The sequence below is a fragment of the Cystoisospora suis genome (assembly GCF_002600585.1).
Source record: "Cystoisospora suis strain Wien I chromosome Unknown contig_342, whole genome shotgun sequence".
Lineage (NCBI taxonomy): Eukaryota > Apicomplexa > Conoidasida > Eucoccidiorida > Sarcocystidae > Cystoisospora > Cystoisospora suis.
In genome coordinates, this window is record NW_027153143.1 from 53,909 (window position 1) to 77,087 (window position 23,179).

At 54.8% G+C, this 23,179-nt stretch overlaps 2 protein-coding genes across 2 annotated transcripts; one reads left to right on the forward strand and one right to left on the reverse strand.

Moving 5' to 3' along the window:
* Window positions 1–154: 154 nt before the first annotated feature.
* On the reverse strand, window positions 155–1,730 carry CSUI_000868 (uncharacterized protein). Its single transcript, XM_068061075.1, has 2 exons — window positions 1,042–1,730; window positions 155–562 (listed from the first exon to the last, which is right to left on the reverse strand). Exons 1-2 carry the CDS (start codon window positions 1,258–1,260, stop codon window positions 191–193), a joined length of 591 nt encoding a protein of 196 aa, XP_067926949.1. The 5' UTR covers window positions 1,261–1,730; the 3' UTR covers window positions 155–190.
* CSUI_000869 (ap2 domain transcription factor ap2xii-1) lies at window positions 1,724–22,716 on the forward strand (the record flags this gene model as incomplete). Its single annotated transcript, XM_068061076.1, has 16 exons — window positions 1,724–2,346; window positions 2,663–3,205; window positions 4,131–5,642; window positions 6,267–8,157; window positions 9,107–9,177; window positions 9,621–12,739; window positions 13,274–13,433; window positions 13,647–14,239; window positions 14,964–15,190; window positions 15,453–15,628; window positions 15,989–17,677; window positions 18,429–18,610; window positions 18,964–19,523; window positions 19,872–20,441; window positions 20,934–21,701; window positions 22,592–22,716. Coding segments are annotated over exons 7-16 (4,971 nt in total), but the record flags the coding sequence as incomplete, so codon positions are not given.
* Window positions 22,717–23,179: the final 463 nt, after the last annotated feature.

The window sequence follows — 23,179 nt, forward strand, 5'->3', positions numbered from 1 at the left end:
CGGGACACGGCGATTCGCACCTGTACGTACATGAGGCTCCGGGTAGGCCCGGTGCTCCGTTTCAGTTTGCGGCCGAGTGGGGGCCCGCCCGACTGTCGCATCGAACTCCGGTCTTTTATTGGAAACCGCGTTCCGAGTTCGAGTGCCTACACATGGACACGCAGGCACTATTGCAAGTCCTTGGCCACTGTTATTCTATGTTGATTGGGCATCTTTGAACAGAAGTCACCGACTGGCAGGGGCGCGTGGCCATACCCACAGGGGGCCCGACTTCACGCGAAAGCTGTTTGTCAATATCACATTTCCACGCGCTTTCAAGAACCGCTCGGAACGCCGTGGCGGCTGCACCTCTCGAGGCCGCGGCTTGCGCGCTGCTTTCCGTGACGTCGCTCCACGGAACCCGTGTGCCTGCCGGGACAAAGGCAAAATGCATGGGGGCTCTCAGTCGCACCGGAACTGATATATCCTGATCTCCATAATACCGCCGGACATACGGTGTGGCTGCAGCGAAAACGAAAGGCTCCGCGGTCACCGGCTTGGGGAGCCCCAGGGCAGACCGGATCTGAACAGACAGTCGACACGAACGTATTATCCGGTCAGCGGCTCCTGAAAGCCTTCAGGGTTGCCGGTACACTCAAAAGGACCCATGCCTTATCATGAAAAAGCTTCTTGAGAACGACAGCCGTGTTGTCCAAGCGCCTACTAGCTCGCAGCCGGCCACCCATAGCGTACCGGCGGCCACCCATCTGAAAGCGCACACTGCTGTCCTGAGTTTCTGCTGCTATTCTACTTCCGGCAAGAAAAATATTAGGATGCTCCCTCCGGGCATGCAGACGATGCTGGTAGAGGGGCAGCGGTCTGGCCTGCGTACTGGGGTGAAAAGCGGAGGAAAAGGTAAAACACAGGCGGAGTGAAACAGATGCGAGGCACCGAACCGCGTCACACCCAGCTTAGGCACCCCATTGTTTTTTCCAAGCGCCCAACACAGCCGAGTCTCTACCTTTCCTGCTATTACCATGGACTGCCGGGCGCCAGGCTTACTTGGTCGTCCATAATCTTCCACGAAAACTTCTGCGTGAGAGAGGCCCAGAAGGGCAAGTACGTCCGATGTCCGGTCTCCCAGTAGATGGAGCTGTACTGCATTCCGTGGTCCATGGACGTCGCTTTCAGACTGTGGCCCACGAGGTCCTTGTAAGATGGCACACGGTTTGGCAGCGTTGACGGCTCCCGGGGGTTCTCAGTCACAGCTGTCTCCGCCATTTTGGAACGAGGCAGGAAGGACACACACGCTCACCGAATTTACTTGCTGGGGTGCTACTTCTCAGCTCCTACAAAAAGTGTGCCAACAACCGTCGTCCACAGCGAACAACTCTTCATGAAACCAAGCGAAGAAAACACGCACACGCCGGATATAGACACGCCACCGTGGAAGAGTACCCGGATGCTTTGCGAGTCGTGAATCCTGCCGACCAGCTTTCCAAGGCTTCTCCGGGAAATCCTAAACACGTAAAGTGTCAGGCATGCCGCCACTGAGGGAACTCACGAGCTCTCTCCGAGAAGAGAAAAAAAAAAAACCACCATTCGTTGTTTTCGATTCCCCCCTGGACTACCTTTTACTCAATGAAGTTCTCCAGCGGGTGCCACCAGCAGAAGTATACCCCAGCGTTCTTTTTCGGGACGAACGCATGCGATCGCAGATTGACATTCTGGTGTTGAACAGTCCCAGTTTCTGCGCCGTGTTAGAGGGCAATTTCCGCTTTCCTGCGGATGGGGCCTCGCATCGCTGTCGGTATGCAGTGTGCCCAGAGAGTGTCGTGCTCCAGCGCCGTTAGCCAGAAGCACTCACCGCGTTTCTGGACTGGCTCGCCAGAGCAGCACAGGGTTGCGCCACAGTCGTTGCTGGAGGCCGCTAGAGTTCCAGGCATTTACCTCTGTTGCCGATCTCACTCGGCCGGTAGTGGAGATTCGCGATGCGGTTCGCATTCTCTTGAGTCCGGCTCCGCTATTGCAGAGCCGGTGTGCTAGAAGCGACGCCGCTTCAAGGCGAACCCTGTTCGGGAGCAGCCGCTTAAGACTGGGATCGGGTTTGTCTGCGCGGCCGAACAAACAACGTATCGTTCGGTGTGCGCGAACTTTCTGTCCAAGCAAAGCGCTCTTCTCCAGTGGGCGTCTCTCGATTACTCCAGCGGGACCTCGAGAGGAAGAATGGATCGGGCTGCCGCGAAGTGTGAAACTTCGTTTGAAGCGAATGTTTCTTCCTCTCCGAAGTCCCCGCCTGCTCAGGATTTTTTCGATGAGATGGCGCTTCATTCAGTAGGCTGCCCGCGGATCAAAGAACTACTCAAGGTGAGTGGAAGGCGAGAAGCGAAAGTGGTGGGCAAGAGGGTCGGCTGTAGGACAGTCGTGAAGCCAAAAAGCCCCGAGAATCAGGCCGCTCTGAGGTGGCGGAACCTGGCTTCTCGCACTGGCGTCCAAGACTTGATATGGTCTGAGTGTACGAGACCGATATGAGCTGTGAAGGACTTCGGTTGTTAGTCAGGCGGGCGTTTCTCGGCGTTGGCGGCCCGTCCCGTGACCGGGGACAGGTGGGTTCGAGTCAAGCTCTGTTTCGCCATGATCCAGGGAGACCCCAGGCTAGTTTGCACCTATCTGCGTTTTGTAGGCTTCGGTTTCAGACCCTCGGTGGAGACGGACAACAGCCAACAGCCTACCGGCGTTGTCAGACTTGGTGGCTCTTTCAGCGACGGTGCTCAGTGCTCTAAACCAGTGCCAGCGTGTGCTCAGAAGAAGAGCGACCACAGGCAGAGCCGACTCCGATGGCAGCTTCCCTGCAGAAGGGACAGGGTCTCATCCGGATGCTTTGCCTTGCCAGGAAAACGCCGAGGTCACAGAATCTTGTTCAGGGGCTGATCCTCCCTGTTCCATGGGGACGGAGAAAAATGAGTCTCGTCCGCCGCGTCCGCATTGTACGGGTACAGGGCGCTCGCCTTTGTTCCCTTCTGGTGAGGCTATCCCGGCAAGCGCCCTGGAGGCAACCTTGTCTCTGCTGTCTTCGCAGACAATCTTGTCCGTCTCTCAGCGCCTGTTAGCGCAGACTTCTCTCATACTCCGACTCTTGAGGAACCTGTGCGTAGAAGGTCAGCACACCCAGAACTGCCTGCTAGAGCTTGGTGCCCCTAGCCTCTTCCTCGCCAATATCCATCTGGTGAGAACAAATCGTGGCTGAACTTGCACCAGACAAGCGATGTGTAGCTCATGCTGAGCCTGCCTCAATGTCATTTACAGCATTTTCTCAACGGCGTTCTCCGACGGCCCACTTGTCTGAATTATATATATTATTTCACTGGGCTCACCCGCTGCTCACGCCGTAAACGTGGCCTCCCCGTGGGAACTGCGGGTAGTGTTCCGAGGGGGAACCACGGGGCGCGCCAGAGACTGTCAGGGAGAGCGTAGAAGCAAGGTAGAGAACGATGCTGAGCGCTTCTGTCTTCCAGAACCACACCAGCCTATGGAACTGACCGCCGCTTGGAGCCCAAGAGCACAGCTGCTGGCGATGACAGTAGAAATCTGAACACTGCGGATATCGCACCTATCATTTTCTCATAGTAAGACGGTGACGCAGCCCAACGACGATCATGGACAAATGCATGTATATGTATACCTCACTCCGTGTTTTTCCTTGTGAGGGTATACACGACTGCGTGTGAACTGCACTGAAGTGCGATCCTCCCTTCTTTCTCACAAATGTTCTTTTCGTGGTGCTGAACCGCGTGTTGGTTTGCAGTTTGCTTTTACCCGGTGAAAGCGTACTCAGATTTGTCTGTCGTAACCTTTGCTGTGACGAACGGGCACGCAGTGGACTGGACAGCAACTGGGCTCTTTTGCGTACAGTTTTTCGGTGTCGGACTGTGTACTGGTATGGCTTGAAGTGTGAGTTTACAGAGGCGTTAGCTGGATGGCGCATTCGGCAACGCTGCCGACAAATACCTTGCCCCAGATACCATTGTTACGCTTGAGAAATTTAGCTGTCTGTTTTAGCTCACTCCGTGCATTTCCGTCAGCAGGTGAAGACGGCGTTCAAGCGCTTCTGGACGTTTCTTTCTGAACCTGTTCTGGTACCTTCCGCGCAGATCATCGAAGCCTTGAGTCACCTATCAGCAACAACCTGTTGCTGCTCCTTTCGAGCACGGAACAGAGGGAAAAAAGATCTAGTCAACGGCGTTCCTCACCATCTAGGAGACTCAGTCTCTGCTCTAGAAGGTTCGGAGCGTGCCGAAGGAGGGACGTTAGAAAAAGAAAGCAGCGGCTCAGCACACGTCGATCATTCTTCGAGATCAGTCCATGTGGACCAGGCAAAAGACGCCCGAGCAGTCACTGCGTCGCTGCTTCAGTTTCTAAGTAACTTGTGTGTGAAAAACAGACGGACTCGGACTTTTGTGCGGGAAAAATTGTGCTTCCACCGGCTCTTGCTTCTGGGGCTTACGGCCCCGTCCATTGATTCCGCCTTTATGCTTTTGAGCACGCTCTTCCAGGAAGACGATAGGAACGCCGACAAAAGTGGGGAAGACGGAGCACCTCAGAGGCACACAGCACGGTCCCTCGGTGGGGACGCAGCGGTAGAACACACGAAAATCACGATGCCAAATGGGAAGTCTGATCGGACAAGCGGACGGAGTTCTGTGAGTGACGGCAATGCAGATGAATGTGCTGAACAGCCAACCTCTGTGTTTTTTTCCAGACCGGCATGTAAAGATTCTTCTACAGAAGCTACTGCAGGTCCCCAAGGACAACATCCGACTTTCGATCAGCCTCGTTTTTTCGAAAGTCTAACAGTGTTGTATGCCATCGCTGCCCAGCAGGCAGATTGTACAGCCTCTGGTTGCTGTGGAGAAAACAGGGAGCAGACACACGTGGGACAGGCCTTAGGCGCTGTGCCTCATGCGGACGCTGAGTCCCGCCAGAAGACGCGTATGGGTCTCCCACTTGGGTCACCTGCACAGGCTCGTGGCATAGCAACGCAACACGAAACCGGGGAGAGCGTAAACTGGGCAAGGGGCCAGAATAACGGTGAGAGGAGGCCGGGTGGACAGATGCCTGGTGTCTTCTGTCCGGAGTGGGCTGTCCTATTCGTTATTCGTATGTTTCAGAGGGAACCAGGAGAGAGATGGTTTTATCGTTTTTTTGAACACGTCCAAACACGCGTCTCTGCAGATACCTTCGAGCAGTGCGCCATCCTTCTTCTGACTCCGCCCACAGACGCCGAAGAGAAGGCTGCAGAAGAGGTTATTTCTTTGGTTCTTGAGGACCATAAATGTAGCAGCGAAAATGCAACGGAACGAGTGCAACGGTGCACAGTCTTCGAAGCCGTCGAAAACATAGCATTGCAGTCATCTCGGACACCGGCTGACATCCATGCGTACTGTGCGAGGCCCTGTCGAGCGGCATTTGTTCAACACCTGCTGCGGGACAAACTGTCTCACACAGGTCGTAGTACTCTGCTGCATTTTCTTTTGCTGGTTCTTGAGGCTGTGCTGGACGAAAACGTTGTACTGCCATCAGGAAGCCTGGGACAGCTGCTCAGGGGGACACGTGGAGCCGCGGAGGACGGAGGAGGATGTGGGAAGAGAGCGAAGCTAAAGGAGGTGAGGATGTTTCTCCGGTCGAAGAACTCACTGTAGCGGGCTGCTACTGAAAGTCGACTGGCAGATTTCTTTCAGAATCACGACCAGAAAGACGTGTGTACGGGTTAAGCACCCTCTTCAGTCCGGGGAATGTCTTGGTGCTTCGAAGAATGGAAAGCTCTCTCGTGCAGTAGTAGTACTGAGCGCTGACGGAGATTCAACCAGGCACGAGCGGCCGCCTGCACGTCTGGTCTTCGTTTACCGAATTGACTTTCTGTAGTGTTGCTTTTGGAGTGACAACGCGTCTGAGATCTCGTAACTGTGACGACCCTAACTACTCCGTCTGTGACCGAACAATTCAGCGTAGGTAGTAACCTCGAGCCACAGATAGGTGTACTGTGTACCGTGATTCCTGAATCGCCTCAAGGCCGCGAGATCGGTAGACAGTCAAGAGTCCTTTTTGGAGCTGGTCTTGCTTGGGGAGGGGGCAGTCCTCAGGGAACGACTGCTGCATACTCGGCTTGGGAATTTTGTAGACACATTTATCAGCGGTCGTTAGTATAGGCAGCCTTGCCAGAAGCATCTACAAGCGCTGCAGGGTCGCACCGGCGCGGTGGTGGCGATCGGGTGTATCTTTCTCTGCAGGCTCTCAGCTTGTCGGCATCTTTCTACAGCTTCGTCGCTCACCAGGTGCACATCGCCATTGATGGCGGCATGCTGCTTTGTAAGCTCCAAGACCACTTTCTTAGGAGTAAGGAAGGTTGCTGGGACCGGTGTGGTTTTTGGCAAAAGCTCAGCGGAACGTGCGGCACAGGCCTTTCTGACAAACAAACGCTTCGGTTAGGCTCACGAGCTCCGTCAGCGAGAGTGTCACGGGGGTCGTTCTTCGATTTCCTTTTTTGTGTTATCGAGGAGGGAGAGAGTGACCCAGACGGACAGCTCTTGGTACCTGCCGAAAGTAAAGCGACAAAAGCGGTGACCCATTTTCCGTGCAACACGCAGCCTGCTTGTTCCCATGGTGATTCCTCCCCGTTACTGTCTTTTTCTGCCTCTCCGTCCGACGACGTTCTCGGGGACACGGCGACGTGCGCCTCCTCGCTTTCGTGTTATCCCGCGCCCTGGAATGGAAGCACTTCCGGAAGCTCTCAGCGCGCGGGAGCTGGAAACAGGAAAGACAGCCGTTCGTCCACGACAGGGAGAACGGTGTCGAAGGAGAGGCACGCTAGAGATGCTGGTGTGAAGGATATAACTGCAGTTGCGCCGCCTTTTGATCTCCTTCTTGTTGCCTCACAAGTGCGGCGGTGGTTGTCTAGCGTTTCGCCTTCTGTTCCCCTTCCTGCAAGTTTACACCCAGAGTTGACGGAGTCATTCGATTTCGGCTCTGCCCATTCGGCTCGCACGGAAGTCAAGGATCGGCAAGACCAGCGACAAGGAGCTTTGGGTTCTTCGGCTGACAAGGAAAAACTGGATGTCTGCACTCCTGATGCGACTGTTGTGAAGGGCTCCTCCGCCACTGCATCAATTGTTGACAGCACGGAGGGTCTCCTGCCTGGATGGAGTCGAGTCAGCGGCACGTTTTCGGCGCTGATGCGAATTCTGGCGCAGGTGTCAGCGGTCAGCCCTCTGTCTGAATGTATGACACCGGAGACGAACAAGAGGGGTCAGATGAGTCGGGGATCTCGCCGTGCTGAACAGGAGCAGAAACGCTGTTCGAGTTGTGGACAGGACGGGTTCTCATCTTGTTCGCCGGAGTGCGAATCTAAACAGCTGTTGGAGAGTTCGTATCCCGTGAGCAATTTGCCTGCCGGAAGCGGCCACTCGGGTCTTCGTACAAATAAGATGAGCGCTTACGGTGAATCGCTACATTCTGCTCCGGCATCTTCAAGCAACCCAGGGTCTCCTCGCAGCTTGCATTGCGTCCGGGGTCCCGCCTACATCGCGGGCGGGAAAGATGTCCCAGAGACTTCTCAACTTTGCCAAAGTGGTGAGGCTCGCTCTTGGAACGGCAGTCAGCCCTCGGCTGCGTGTCCGTCTTCTGTTGCTAACGAGGGGGTGCAGCAAGAGGCGTCTCGCTTAGCACGCAGTCTCACTGTCCTGCTGCGTTTCAGCCAACAGAGGAGACTCTTAGCACTAATGTGGAAGGCGCGAAAAAAGAACTCCGGACAGTCGAAAAACGACGGAAGTGAGGAGCTGACAAGGGCTTATGTTGGACGTGAATCTGACCGTCGGAGGGCGAAGAAGTTGTCGATATCGACCGGGTGCTCTGTGCCAGCGCCTACGCCCGCTGCAGAAAGCGCTGATCACTCCAGGGCATGCCAGTCTGCCGAGGCAGAGGAAGCGAGCGGTAGAACATATCTTTTCTCTGTGTCTGACGGAAGCTCTCCTGACAATATCCCGCAGCCCGAATACGGGGACGTAGAAATCAGCACACTCTTGCAGAGCAGTATCGTGAACAGCGTGACAATCAGGGGGCTCGCCAGCCTTCTCGCGTTTTTACCTCCTGGGGGAAAGGCCGTAGCCCTTCTGCGCAGAGATGGTAAGTTCGGATGACCATTCTACGAAGCGTTGCCCGTGTTCCGCTCCTGGGCGTTTTGCGAGTGAGACTGTGCCTGAATACGGCGCATCGGTACGCGTGATCAAGCGTCGCCAGAAGAGCAGGCTGCGTTCTTGAGAAACTGTATTCGCAAAATATGCTCTCAACGTCCTAGGACAAAAATTACTCCACACTCCTTATAGAGAGGTTTGGCATGTTTTTGTTCCTTCGACTCAGTACATGCCCATCACTCACCAACGCCGTAGCTGAGACTTCGTGCCGCGGCTTTATCCGAAAACTGCGTAGTGATCTCGATAGCGCTCCTGTGGGGCACCGCGGTCGAGAGCGTCAGGGCTACCGGCCGTAGGTACCCACGACACACTAGGAGGCAGGTCATTATGTAGGCTTTGGGGCGCGCTTGGCGAGGGAGTATGCGTCGGAGAGAGTTCGATGCGTGACGTGTTCGGTGTGCAAAACTGCTAAGAGTTGTGGTACTGAGACAATGCGATCCAATTGTGCAGGGGTACGTTGTTGAAGGAGAGTTTGACTGGTTATGTTTCCATCGTGTCCCGGTTGAAGCACCAGTATCGGCTCTTTACTTGGTGGGTGCCTCTGGGAGTTCAGCATGTGATTGGTGCGAAGTCTTGAAGATATCTTTCTTGCTCTCTCTTTTAGTCTGTTCCTGTGTCGATTTTCGTCACTGCGGCTGATCTGAAACCTCGTGTTGTTGGCTATAAGGAGAGTAGTGATGGAATGCCAGGTGTACTGTGCAAGCACCGCTACGGGCTATGAAGTATTCAAGTGAACGCTGTGGGAGAGAAACCAGCGCGGTGACTACATGAAGACGTCCTGCTTGGAAAGTGATTTCTGTGGATCTGAAGGGCTTTTCTTCTGGGTTTTCGGCTGTGTTGTTCCGCCGTCGTTGCTCCCTCCTTTTTTTTATGTTTTTCAGCGGTTCCAGTCGTTGCTTCCTTCATAAACTTGGACCCGACAGACCCCGTAGCTAGGGAAGCGGCAATTTTTGTAAGGGCTTCCAAAGGCTAGTGTTGCTTAGGGTAACCGCGTCTAGCACGCAAGTGTCGTTCACACGTGAAAGATGCCAGGTTTCGGTTGCAGCGCCACATTCGCACGGCCCATGCGGAATGGTCTAGGGACAGCTCCATGTATTCGGGGCTGCGCGCTGTTGCGTACATATATAGTAGCACGCCGTGCGTCAGTGGCGCCGGTGTCTCAGAGGCGGGGCGTCATGCGTCCGGAGTAAGAGGGAGCTCGCTGGACAGTCTTCATGGCTAGCTGAGAACTCATGGTTGTCCAGCAGTCCAACAACTAAGCGTGCCGTATACAACTGGACTGATGTTATTCGAGGAGGACTGCACAGAATGAAGGGCATGTCTGTTGGCATCGAATCTAGGAAAACGTATAGTCTCCATTTGGTGTTTGTTGGTTGTCCTACTCCCGTGTCACAGGCGCTCCGAGTTCTCTCAGACAGGCGCGGTCAAACTGGAAATGCAGATGAGCCAATGTGACTGCGCGGGGCCTCCACATCGTGGCGTCACTCGAGTGCGTTTACTGGCAATCACGGTGGACGAACATCTTGCTAACTGTGCCGCCTCTCTGGAGCCACTTGGAAGTTCTGGTCGGAGAATCCCTTTTGTCCACGAAAGCATCGACGCCGACGCGGTTGCACCTGTTCTCCACTGTTGAAGGATAGTGGCATTTCCATGCAGAGCTTAAGATTAGTAACATACCGCAGCTGCATGCCGCCGCTGCGAAGGAGACCTGAGCAGGGGAAGGGTGAGCGGGGGTGGGGAAGCAGGTCCCGTTACTCAACTCTAGCGAGGAACGGTTTGGCCGCATTGCCGGATTGTCGTCGCCTGCTATGCCGGGCACTTCCCGAACACTTAATGCAGTCTGCCACCGCTCTAGAGTGGTATGGATCGTGGGGCCGGAGAAGCGTCCTTCATCCTTCTGATTCGCAGGACCTGGTGCCGCGGACAGAATACGGAGGAGGCGTGGTAGAGAGTGTGCCGTGGCTTCTCGATTACTCGGCAAGTCGCCAGTCCCACTTGTCGACTGCTGCTGTACGTTGGTTGAGGGTGCAGTGTTTTTCGTTTTCCCCGCTTCAGCAACGCAGTTCGTCGTTCACTTCGCTGACAAAGCCGTGAGCTATGCAGGTGCTGATGCGAATGCTATGCCACTTCAAAACCGTTTCCCTGGACGTGAGTGAAAGTCCTGCGAGTCAACACAGACGGCTTATTTCTGGCGCGGCCGTAAGTTGAACCTGGAGCGGGGACAGGGTAAGATAGCGGCTGGTTGGAAGTGCTGCCATACGTTGTCTACAGAGACAGCCTGTGAGACTGCGCTGAAGCTGCCGCGCAGCACCTGCCCCAGTGAGTGAAATTTGGGAGAAGATGCCCCGATACCGGAAACGACGTTCTTGTGGGTGCTCGAACAGGGTATCCTCGGCACACTTAAGCGACGTCGCTGGTCCTCAGCTTGTCGAACCTCCTTGCGTGGGCGCACGACAAATAACGCTGACAAGTTTAGGACACAGCGCTACCGTATTTCATGCGCCGAGTTGACAGTTATTCTTCAGGCGATGCGGCAGGACTCCGTATAGAAAGGTATCTTGATTGGTTAACTGAGCGGCAGGCGAAATTCCAGAATCCTTCTGTCCTCCAGTCGGGAGGCCTCCCGTGCCCGCAGGCTCCTGAGCAAGCCGAGTGGAGCCGCATTCGCTGTCAGGGCTGAGCGCCACTAAAGGGTGTCAACAGGTGAAGGGGCCTATAAGGAGCCCTTGACCGTGACTCTGTAAGTGTGGGAGAGTGACGCCATGATCGGGTGACCTCTCGGCAGACTGCTATCGCCTTCCTTTCATGCAGGCGCGAGAGCAGCATGAAACGACGGTGTCCTCGGTCGGAAAGATCTCGTCGCTGGTAGAATATTGCCTTCTGTCTAGTCAGCACTAGCAGGACCCATCAGGAGGACCAATTCTGAAATAGTGCTGGGTGTGCCGGTGTGCAGACACATGCCCCGACAGGATCGTAGCTCCGGGCGGGCCCGGTTCACGACGCACCGAACGGCTAGACTGAATTCCACCGTACGAGCGATCCCTCCCACCAGATGCCTGGGAATGTCTGCCAGCCCGCAGACGCTACAGCGGCCTGGTATTGCTCAACGAGAACCTGATCGTATATCGCCAAGATCCGGGTCGACAAAAGAGACGGTTAAGGCGACACCGCCGACCACTGCGCTCGCGGCGCAGCAGCTCAGTAGCAAGCTCCTTGCCGCGCTGACCTAACGGTCGCCCAGGGCGCGTGGCAGCCGCAGGGCACCCCCCGCCCCCTGCACAATCTGCGACGCAGTAGTCTCCCCCCCTTCTGGCGAGTTCGCACTTCTTCCGTGGCTTCTTCCTCGTTGTTATCTTTAGGCCTTTCAGGACACAGCCTTGGCGATCGGCGCACCTTCGGCCCTTCACGCCAGTCTGTGGCGATACAGAGTTTCCACGACGCCTGTTGTGGCGTGGCACTGGGCAAGGCGGTGGCTGCTAGTGGAGGCACGCCAGCAGAGTAGAAGCGCGACAGCTCCCCAACTTCTGGAAGTCCGCGCCGTCAGATAGGGTGCCGTTGAATGCGGGCTTCTGACTACGACTTTATACGAAACCAAGTGCCCTTCATCGTACTTTCATGACCTCTGCACGGTACATCTTTTCGTTTCGGGTCCGAAGGAAAAAGACCTTCGGGTTCTGTCTCGCGGCCCGGGGAGGAGAGAGGGTGCCCGCGCTTCCAGCGTTGCAGCGGCAGTGGCGACAGTTGAACGCGTCCGTTGCCCGTACACTGGACGCGGTTGCTGGCGTGTCCGAGGCCGGTCTGCAAGGTGTCACAGTGCTCAGGCACGTCCTGGAAAGCGTTATCCTGTCATCTGTAACGCGTTCCCGGTTTGGATTTTTTTGTTTTGTCTTCCGGTGGTTACCCGAGGAAGTATCAGCGCGACTCATTTTGGTGCCAGGCTGTTCAACGGTCCAGCCTCGCGGTGTGCGACGGACTCTATGTCGCCGTAGTTCCCCAGTTTCGAGGAGTCTCCTAGCTGTTGTCGCTCGTCGTTTTCCCAGTTAGGTTTTTTAGGCACGTGCTCGAGCTCTTTGGTTATTATTATGAGTCTCACAGGAGTCATAGTGGCTTCTTCCAGTCTCGTGTGTAGGGAACATGCCTCTCAACCCTTCATGCCTGACCACGAGAGCTTCGACGCTGTGTGAAGAGCTAAATCTAGTACTTAGATGAGTCCGAGAATCGTTTCCTTTCATTTTTCCTCCTGGGGTAGTGAAGATGCGGCTTTATATCTCTCCGTCCTCGCCTCTGGCACCTTCGCGAAAAACCTTTGCTGCAGTTTCTGTCCTCGAGGGCGTCGCCTGTTTTCTCGTTGCGTTGCAGACCGTTCATGATTCTTCTTAGATGTTTCATCAGAACGGCTTCGACTGTGCGGTTCTTCAAGTCCACGTGTGCGGCGGTGGCTTGGGGTGAGAGGTCGGGTAGCCAAGTGGGCGTGTGCCAAGAGATTGCCGGCAGTCGTGAAGCGGACTGAAAGGGTAATGCTGACGAACCGTGCTTTAGAAGCCTTGCTAACTCTGCATCGGCGCGGTCCCATCACGCGTAGGACGCGATCAGCGGCCAGTGGAGATCAGTTTGTTTGCGGGCGCGTGCCAGACCAGGTGCTGTACCAGTCTAACGTCGGTCCGGGGTGGTGGCGCAGGAATCACAACTACCCGTAACCGGAGATTACTGACTTGCCGTACGCGCGTCCGAGCGGAGGGTTTTGCCGTCGTGGACAGTTGTTGCGGCTGGTCCATAGACCGGACGGGGAGGGACTGTTGGTGCTAGCGTATTACGTGGCAGCAACAGTCACAGGCGCCACTGCTTGGAAAACTGCATCCACCAGGCGGAGCCCAGAGTGAGCTGACACTGGAAGAGATATACAGCGGAATGCTTAGGAGATGGGTGTCTTCGTACTACCTGAGAGGTTCCGTACTCAGTCCACGAGTCGGGCAAAGCGCGGGTGATGAAATGTGTGCCGCCAATCAAGAGGATGAGTAGCGTTTGGGGCTTGTTTGGTGTGCTCGCAGGTCCGGTGGACTCGGCGATTTTTTCCTATGTGACATTCGGTGACGGCTCTCGAGAAGGCAGGGGACCTAAGCTCCGCGATGGAAGGGGAACTCTCTCGCCAAACAGAGGCAACGCCCTTACCGGACAGCAGACTACGAGGAGACCGGACCCTTTTGTCAGGTAAGGCGTCCGCAGAGGCAGTGGCTCTTCCGCAGCACTCACTGTTGGGAGGTTTTGTCCACTGAAGAGAGAAAAAATCTGTACGAGAAGACAGACCCTGGGGGAGTCTGAGGCGGGGGCGCCCGAAGGACACTACTTTCGCGTTCTCGTGGCAGGGTCGCCTTCTATGTAGACATGTTATGAAACGGGGAGGTTTCGACTTTTTCCCTGCAGATCTCAAAGGAGAGCGAAGGATGATACATCAAGGAGAGTCAAAAATGTCCGCAGACACCGTGCAAAGCTTTCGGCGTCTTCACAGCACCCCACGTCAGCTTCCGGACAATGCCCTATTTCTTCCGGAGGCTCCAGTCGAGGAGGATCTGCTCAAAGACGCACTACTGGGAGCTGAGCGGGACACCTGTGGTGCTACCGGTTGTCTCACTTCCTCTTCGTCGTCTTCTTGTGTTTCTTCGCCTCGTCACTCTTGGACGGTTCCTGAGAGACGGGAGACATGCGCGTTTGGCAGGCCCCCCCCGCAGAAGCCACTGCCTTGCAGTTTGGCGGACGTGCAGGAGGCTATGGAGAGTTCAACAGGTGTGTTGAGGATTGCCCCGCCTCAGCGCAGTGTCCCTGTGGGAGATGGTGGAGAGGAGGAAGAGGGGGACGATGCCGCCTGTACTCTCCCAAAGGGTGCTGAGCCTCTTTTCTGGTCTAGGGGCCGCGGCCTCTACTTCATGAGACAACTGGGCACAGGGCTAGGAGACGGCGAAGCTGGCGAGGCAGGGTACTGGGTGGCAGCGAGCGAAGAAGAGTACAGGGGATACGTGGTGAGCCACCAGGGTTTGGAACGCACAGCTGCTGAGCAGAACTTGTGGAGAGTGTATCTGCTGTCAAAGATATGTGCTTCTAACTGCGGAGGTGGAAGGTGGCCATAGATCTGGCATCGCAGCGTACGGTGCTCTCCTTGTGGTGCAGTGGTGCTAGGTTGAACAGTTTAGCTGCCTGTGCGAAGTAGCCTCTAACGACCCCGTGGAGTGGAGCAACATCTGCTCGGATTCTCGCCGGGTTCACAAGGCCGAAGGTGGGTGGCGCTGTCACTTGTGTATGGTCTATAATGACTCCCGCGTTTATGTTGTAGTCGCTCAGCACGGATTCCCGCTGTCAAGAAGGGTTTCTGTGGGGGGTTCCAGTCTCGGTTGGAAGCTCTCGTTTTAGTGGGTGATCGTGGTCGCCAGTAAAGCGGGTTCAGATGCTGCAGTATAGTACGGCAGTCCTCCTTCGTGCAAGATGTTTTTTGCGTCATCATACCAGTCCGGACACTTTTCTTGTTCGATTAAAGGTACGTCTGTGAGTAATTCTTCTTCTGTACGCTAGTGGCGCGGTGGTTTCACGGTTTTCCAGGAACTGCTGGTACTCGTCTCGAGTAATGCGTCTGTCCAGGGAGCAGTTCTGGCTTCGGTTGCGCTCGCGGATCGATACATTGTCTGGAAAGCGTTTTTCAGCGAGAGGGTTTATATCTCCGGAACTCCTCTTCTCTGTCCACACTTCCAGATTCACCGGAAATTCAGCGTCGCTCAGTTCGGTTTTGAACGTGCAAAACTCATTGCCCTCCGCTGGTACAATGACCGTCACCAGTTTCGTAGACCCCCCATCCGTTTTGTGGAAGGCGACTCGCCTCGAGGGCGAACCGATGCCGACGGGATCAGGAAAACTGCGGGTGACTTGCCGACCTCTGCGCATGGAGGCGGGCTGCGGATTGCAGGCACCGTCTTTTCCAGGTTCGTTTGCAGGCGCTTGGGTGTACAGCAACACCCGCACCCTACCTATGTCTGTGCTTCGGCTGCTTGTACGTAGATGACGCGCACCGACCGCCGACGAGCTCCAGTAACTGCGCGTGGAAGACGCACACTCGAGATGCGGGCTGTAGGTGGTGCTTGTTTGTCGTGTGCACGCGTGCGGAGCTGAATTCTATCCACGAGAATGGCGGAGTACTTGCGGAGCCGTCCGACAGTGCTCTGCATGTTACACGTTTGAGTGCAGGGCCCTCGAAAAGGAGAGAGTGGAAGGCGGTGGAACCGTGTGCTCGCCCGCTCCGGCAGCCTTCCAGAAGTTAAAGCCCAAGCCCCCCCGTCCTCCGCCTGGAGACACGACCTGCCGGGTTCCGGGTGTGCGATACGATTGCAGAGACAGAGCCTGGTTGGCCACCTGGAATGACGGTATGAAAGAATCAATGTGCAGTCGTTACCAGCCGTAACTATGTGCGTTTTGAGCGTAGGCAATTATACCGCTTTCCGTGCGGCGAATTATGACTGTTCACGAGGACGAGCGCTGCTGCGGTCACCACGTGACGTACGCGGCAGGGCCAAGGGAGAACTCTGACAGGTTTTCACGTAGGGCCCGGTAAATTGGTGCCGGGTGAACAACCCGGTCATGCAGTATGAGAAAGGACCAGCCAGTCGGGTCTGGTGCCCTCGATTAAGGTGTGCGGGAGGTATGGCCTAGCGAGGGAATGGTCGCCGGTTTCTTCACGCACAAAACTGGATTGTTAGGAGAATGCCCTGTTGTGTTGTGTGCAGGTGTGCGACAGTACAAACGTTGCTTCAGCATAAAGAAATACGGTTTCTTAAGAGCAAAAGAGTGTGCAATCCGCATGCGGCTGAGTTTATACGATCAGGCTGCGACGGGTCTCCCTACCCCGAATCTTCGGAGATACGCTGTTCCTGTTTCTTCTTCGCACTGTGATTCCGAGAGCAACAGCGCGGCGGCTCCGTCGTCGTCGACTGCTGCCTCTCCGTCTTCTCAAGGTGCTGAAAGTTGCCAGGCACTTCTGTTGGGCGGCTTCAAAGAGAGCAGCGGCGTAGCTTCTTCGACAGGAGGGGAGCAGGGCGGCACAAACCGCGCTCGTGGCTCTGGTTTGTTTTCAGCACCGTCCGAACAGGAGAGAGGGGAACAGATGGATGAGGCGGCGGCGTTTTCACAACAATCACTCTGTGGGAATGATGGGGACGAACCACCTTCGTCCTACCAAAATGCCCTGGCAGCCTCGGTCTCTGCGTTACTCCGCTCCGGCCTAGGGGAAGAATTTCTTGCGTCGTGCAGCTCTTGTTTGGAAGAAAAAGCCACGGATGACGCATTGCCTTGCCGGGAGGGCAGGATGCAAGCACTCCGTTCGTTGGCTGAGGCCTTACTGGCGAAGAGTTCCAAGGGAAGTCGGGGGGAGCAGGCTCCGAATCACCCCCAGGCACCCGTCTGCTATGCAAAAAAGGAAAGCCTTCAAGAACTCCTCCGCCAGTTTTTTCGACAGTCTTTTCTTCGGCCGGGCAGGAGCATGTCGTCAAACAAAGCAGACCATAGCACGTGTGTTCGATCCTCCGGCGAAAGCGAGTCTTCCTTCTCGGTGTCACACAGTGAAGACGGCAGCCAAAAGAGGTGCCCGAAGCTCTTTGAAGCCGGAGAGAAGTCTTTCGTTGTTAGAGCCGGCAGTGCAAGTTCAGATTTCGAAGCCTTACTGAGGGACGCGCCTGAAATGGAGAGGCAGACAGCGCAGGCTGGCTTCGAAGAGAGGAAAATGTTATCATCTTTTTCAGATGATAGGGAGGTGTTGCCAACAATGAAAAGGCTTCCTGACGATGGCTGGCACTCGTCCGTCTTTGAGAAGAAACGGCCGAAAATGACAGGAGAAGACGAGGGGAACCCAGAGAAGACTTTCTCCTCAGTACCGCTTGAGTCAGGAGTGAGAGGTGAGGACTTTTTGCGGAAGAGATCGATGGAAAAAAGGGGCAGTTTCGCAGTCTCAGGTTCAGCTGGGAATCATTCGGACACGGGAGCGGTATGGACTGAGAGGATTGGAGAAAATGGAGCCGAGGAGAGGGTGTCCACGGGAAGAGGGGCAGAAGGGACGGCGACGTGCTCACATTTCTCGACTGGCCGTGCTTCAGGCTGGATTCCGGGAGCTGGTACCGCTGCTGGTGGCCATGCTTGGGAGGATTTGGGGAAGGTCCCAAGGAAATTTCAGGAAGGGCATTCTTCCAGCTTCGAGAAGAATAGGCAAGGAGTCGCAGTCTCCGATGGGTCGGGAAGCTGGGACAAAGGAGGCAAGCGGCAACAGATTCATTCCTTCTCTGGCGACGTGGGAACTGACGACGTAGTGCTGCGGCTGACGAAGGAGGACTGGGATTTGATGAACCACCTGGATAACTTGGATTTCGAGGCTGCTGATCTCGATGAAGTTATGGCGCTTATCAATCAAGTCCCGAAAGTCAGAGGTAAGGCGGAAGTGTCGAAGGGGAGTTCGGGGACAATAGCTTTCCATTCTTTCGTTGCCGTCTGGACTTTCTGCGGCAAGCTTTCCGGACTGCGCTTTGAAAGCAGCCCAAGCTTTCCCGTGGGGGTCTAGAAAAGAAAAAGCTCCGTCTTCGTCCGGAGTTGTCAGGACAAAGAGCTCTGAAGCCGTTGTGCTTTGCCCGTTCTGTCGATCAGTATACTCAGCCTAGTCTTTCTTTGCACCGAAGCACGACACAGTCTCAACATTCATTTGGGTGCGTGCATTCACTACGATATATGCGTCAAAGCAGGTCAGCAGCGGCTATTACGTACAGAGAAAGCTCGGTGACTATTATTTCGGAATGCAACTCGTGTGCAAACGTATTTTGCGTGTGCCCGTCTTTGTGTGTTGTGTGTGGCGGTCTTCGGGAAGGTTGGTAGAGAGGTGTTCTGCTCGGTGCGCTTCGCAACAGGGTGGAGGGATTTTTGGGGGGGGGTAGCTTTTCTTTGTAGAAGTTAAATGGTTCCTGCTCGACAATTGCGACAGTTCGGGGTTCGATAGGTCGGTGCGGAGTTGCGGGAGATGAAGAAAGGGCGCAGCAGATGGTCTCGGATGGCAACGGGATGGATGCACTGTCACTCGTAGTGTTTTCAACGTAGTCAGCCAGGTTGGTCATTAGTGACTAAGAAAGTTGTCGGATTTTTTTTGTTTCTCAACGCGAAAAGAATGTCTTCTCACTGTGGTATCATCAGGTGTTTGCTTTGATAGGAAGGGTCTGTACTGGATCAGTCAGTGGCACTCCCAACAAAAGAAAAATCGCGAATGGTTTGGTGTCAAGCGCCTTGGCTTTCGCAAGGCTTGGGCTCTTGCGGTTTGTGTTCGTCGAGACGCGGAGAAGGTCGAAGACGAGCCCATTGACTATCCGCACATTCCAGTAGGTTGCTTCTGGTGTTGGGCTCGCGTAGCTATGCACTACGATTAAGATGTTCAGTATGTCACGTTAAAATAGATAATCATTCTCCTGTGAGGTGGATACTCGAGAAAATAGATGAAATGTACCCCCTAGCATAATTGTATGGGAATAAGAGCTTTTTTGTCGGAGCTCTTCTCGACGTCTTGGGTATTGTAATTCCTGATAGCATGGCTGTTACACATCAGGAGGATTATACACTTGTTACCGCGCACTTTCCCAAAGAGATATGCGTTGTTATTTCTCGTCGGTGTGAACGGAGGTGCGAGTATCCCTGTCACTTCGTCAACGGTCCTGTTGCGCTTGGTTTGCCTCAGGAGTACGAAGAAGTTCTTGGTGTGACGTACGCTCGTACCGCAGCAGCAGGAAGGTGCTGGGTAGCGCATTATTGTTGTCCTCCTCCTGTCCAGGGCGAGTCGGCCTCTTCGACAGACAGCATTCAACCTCTCCTGGGCCGTGTTGGAAGGAGGCAGTTTCCCGTTTGTGAGATGGGATTCGAAGGAGCTCGGCAGAGTGCCATTGCTCTGGTGAAGCAGCACCCTCTTCCAGCTTTTTTTTTCTACGACCCAGAGAGGCGCCCTAGTTCGGCTTTAGAGGTCATGTCTGCTGCTCCACGAGTAGCTTCAGATATACCGCGCCGCAGAAGGCAACTGTACAACGTATTCACGTGGTTAAACGGGGGGTCGTCGTGGTCGAGTGTGAGGAAGTGGGCTGCAGGGAAGAAAATGGGACTGGCTGAACACGAGTGGAACTGGTGTGGTTTCAAGGAGGATGCCGTGTATCAGCCTGCTGGAGACAGTGGAATTTCGAACGCAAGAAGGAAAGAATCACAAGGCGAGGGAGAGTGCGTCGTCACGCACAAAGATAAAGACGCAGGGTAAGTGCTGCAAAAGGCCTTCCCACAGAGGCAGCTTCGTGGTGTACCGTGCCAGCCTACGGTCTACGGTTTGGTACACTCATTTGATTTTCTTCTGAGTATTTCCGTGTATCCGTACTCGTAAGGGAGGACGGTGGGCATCGTCAGCGGGCTGACGTTTGGGCAGACCGCTGAGGAGACATCATCAGTGTGCCCAGCAGGTTCGCGATCAGCTAAGCTGCCTCGGGGGTTTTGGGGTTCCATGTGTTCGCCCCTGTTTTGTCGTCAATGCTTTTAGTGCGAAAGTGGCCCCCGTTCGTTAGGGCGCAGAATACACGCTTCTGGTTTTTTGCTGTTGCCTTTCCGAAGGTCGCCGTCGCTCATGCCGCAGTCCGGTTTCGCGTCCACCTGTGACCGCTCCTCCGATCCTTTATCGCTGGACCTGAGAGTCGGTTTCCTTCCGACAGGAATCCGTCGTTTTGGTGGTTCTTCCACTAGTAATGAGCATCTGGAGATCACCACGACTCGAGACTCGATGGAAAATAACCAGGAAAGCGGCTCTGTAAGTCCTGCAGAGAGTGAAGTCGGGGACGGGAGGTGCGGAGAAGAGCTGCTGGTTGAAGAGGAGCTGGCCCTTCTTCGAGGGTCTCTGGGACTCTCAGCCCGTGGAACCGAGGAAGCCGAGACGGGAGATGAAGAGACGCTCTCCCCGTTGGCTATAGACGCTATAGTAGCAGACGCGTATGAGAGTTTCTCTGATGAAGACTCTCTGCTGGATGCCGCAGCAGCTGGAAACGCTGAGAAGAAGCGGATCAAGCTTCCTAAGATCGGCGGGGTCTACTACAAGCGAGACGGAAACTACAAGGCTTGGGCTGCGAGCTGGCATATACAGGGCAAGCGAACACGGAGATATTTTACAGTCAAGAAACACGGCTTCAAGTAAGCATTTTACGCCGTCAGGTGCGGGTTGCCGAATGTCTGGAACTCAGGAGTTTACGATGTTTCTCGCGATGGAGGCGGTGCGGGAGTGTATGGCTTTGGGTTCTTCCTGTCTTTTTTGTTCGAGATCATACTCCCCCTGTGTCTTGTACCTCCTTGAAACACCGAGATGCATTACCGATTCGCGGCTTTTGCAGAGGAGCAGTGGAGCAAAGGTGTGTGAACTTGCGTTAGAAGTCAAGCGGTTTTCTGTGTCTTCACTATGTTCAGTGTCTTGGCATCACATTTTTTTCGTGTGGTGACTTGGGCCTTTTTCGTGTGCAACTGGATTTTGTTCCTGAAGAGGCTGAGAGGCGTGGGTTTCTGTCTGTCCACGGAACAGAGAGCCGCTTTCGCCAGGGAGCCGGGTTCTTTAGTGTGAGTGTTCCAGTTTTTCTGTGCATAGTCTAAAAGGAACTGATCGACGGCATTGCTTTTGTTGGTCTTCTTCAGAAATGCCTACTTAAAGGCGGTTCAGGCGCGTCGAGCAGCTGAGAAACACGAAGGCATCAGCGTGAAGCATCGACACCACCCAGTGCAGTGGGGTGCCCCCGAGACAATCATTCCAGCCCAGCAGGCGGGGGCCTTGGATATGCGGGTCCGGTCGGCGATCGATGACAGAGTACAGCATACTCCGTCTGCAGGTGTAAGTGGGGCAGGCACAAGTTTCATTCAAAAAGAGAAGATTTTGGGGGGGCCAGCTGATGAGCGGACCGAAGACGTGTGCGTTGTTGGTTCGCAAACCTGCGGAAAGAAGGGCTGCGAAGGGGACAGTTCAGGAAGCTTGGCAGGATCTCTGACTTGCGACAAAGGGTATAGAGAGGGCGAGAAGCACGGTGACGAAGTAGGGGGCAAAGGCGCAAATGAGAAAGAAGTCCGGCTGAAGGGAGAGGAGGAAGGGCAGGAGGCCGAAAACAGACCTGACGCAGTGCTCTCTACCTGTGAGGGGTGCGCTCTGTTGACCCCTCTGGAGCGCATTGCGAGGGCTACTGAATTGGATATTGGTGAACTGACGGAGAGAATATCAAGGGCAGCTTGGACTGGGAGTGGAGCCGGAAGTTCCTTCTTCAAAGAGCAAACTAAGGCCCAAACTGAGATGAATGCTGGGAAACAGGGAAAAGCAGAGAAGAAAGCAGAGGTGTTTGGGTTGCTCGTCAGTGAAAATCTCGAGCTCGCCATGGTCAGGGAGACAGTCGGCGTGATCCTTTCTGATTTGTACAGGTGATGAACCACTCGCAGCAGGGTGGGTTTCTGATAGAGAGCGTTTCCATAGAGTGTTTCTGAGTGGTCGCGTTGCACTTCGCTTTATTGAGAGAAAACGGTGGTCATAGGAAGCGTCGACCGATCTCCACCAAAAGATAGATAGATAGATTAAAGATAGATGGATACGTACAGCGTCGTGCCGTTGTGCTCAGGAGCACTTGTATCAAAAGCGGAGATTGTTCCAAGGTGGCATTCGTGCATCCCTGCTGAAGAAGCAGGTGGGGTGGCGGGGTGGGACACTGGCGGCCCACAAAGCGGGGCAACAGCCTGAAGCGGCAGCCGAGACGTCATCAAGGATAACACGGGTTGGGCAGTGCAGTCGGTCGTCTCTTGTCCCTGTATGCGTGCGTATTCCCGTCTAGTGTCCCGAGTTCTGCCCTGTGGTCGGGGGTGTATAACAAGACTCGTGTGTACTTTTTCCGAGCTACCGGATTTTGCCAACACGACCGGCAGGTGGCGGGAAGAGGGATGCGGAGCAGCAGGACAAGGTGGGTGTGATTATCGGGTCTTCTTAACTCACCTTGGACATGTTTGCTGCCAGTCAGATCAGTGCCCCGTCTCTTCTTGTGTTCCCCCTTTATCTATGTGCAGGTAGATTATTCTTTCTGTACATTGTGTTTCTCTACCCTCTGGGATACAGGTGATCAGTCTTAGGAGATGAGGTTTGTCAACTGCCGCTTGTGTGCTGGCGGGCACAAGCCTTCGCAGTCTAAGTGTAAAAAGTATCGGCTAACTCCGTNNAAAATAACTGGGCGTAAAGTGTACGTAGGTGGATAAGTATGTTTTTACTTAAAGACTATTTGGTCAGTGGCTTCAGTTCATTCTCGCTGTCTGTTTTTTGCTCGCAGGGTGGTGGCCATGCTGAGTGGTGCTGGGAGGTGGGTTGAGCTTGTTTCCCCAGGGACGAGTGCATTAGCGAGACCCACGTCCGGGTGTCAGGACGAGCACTTCAGTGAGGATTCCATGATTACCCACCGCGCGACCTGCCCGGACTCCACTGCACAGTTGAACGTAGTCCTTCAGTTGGTGGTGATAAAGCATTACCTTTCATTCGTTAGGACTGCCTCCAAAACAGAACAGATTGCTCCGCTTCTTGATCTGTTTGAGCCCTGCATTAAACAGGGTTTACTGCCTCACCAGTGCTCTGTTAGGCGAGTGCGGTGGCTACTTGTCCAACTATGTCGGGCCTCGATGCCTTGGCTAGACACGGAAAACGTGCTCACGGACAGTGTCGTGTTCAGACAGATAGCGAACCTGGTTGTGAAACCGGATGAAGAGGAGCTTCAGTCTCTTCAGGAAGGGGACTATTTCAACGGGCGGAGGGCTTTTCTTACCGCCGGTCGGCAGGACCGTTGTTTTCATCAAATAAGTGGTTCTGAAGGTTACCGCGGATGCCACAAGTCAGGCTTTCATTGCCACCAGTGGGATAGTCACGA

Bases quoted from the DNA above. Each gene is read 5' to 3' on its own strand.
- CSUI_000868 (XM_068061075.1), bottom strand. From the start codon at position 1,260: ATGGCGGAGACAGCTGTGACTGAGAACCCCCGGGAGCCGTCAACGCTG. The intron at 563-1,041 runs GTAAGCCTGGCG...CTGTCTGTTCAG, and splicing joins GGAAGATTATGGACGACCAA to ATCCGGTCTGCCCTGGGGCT.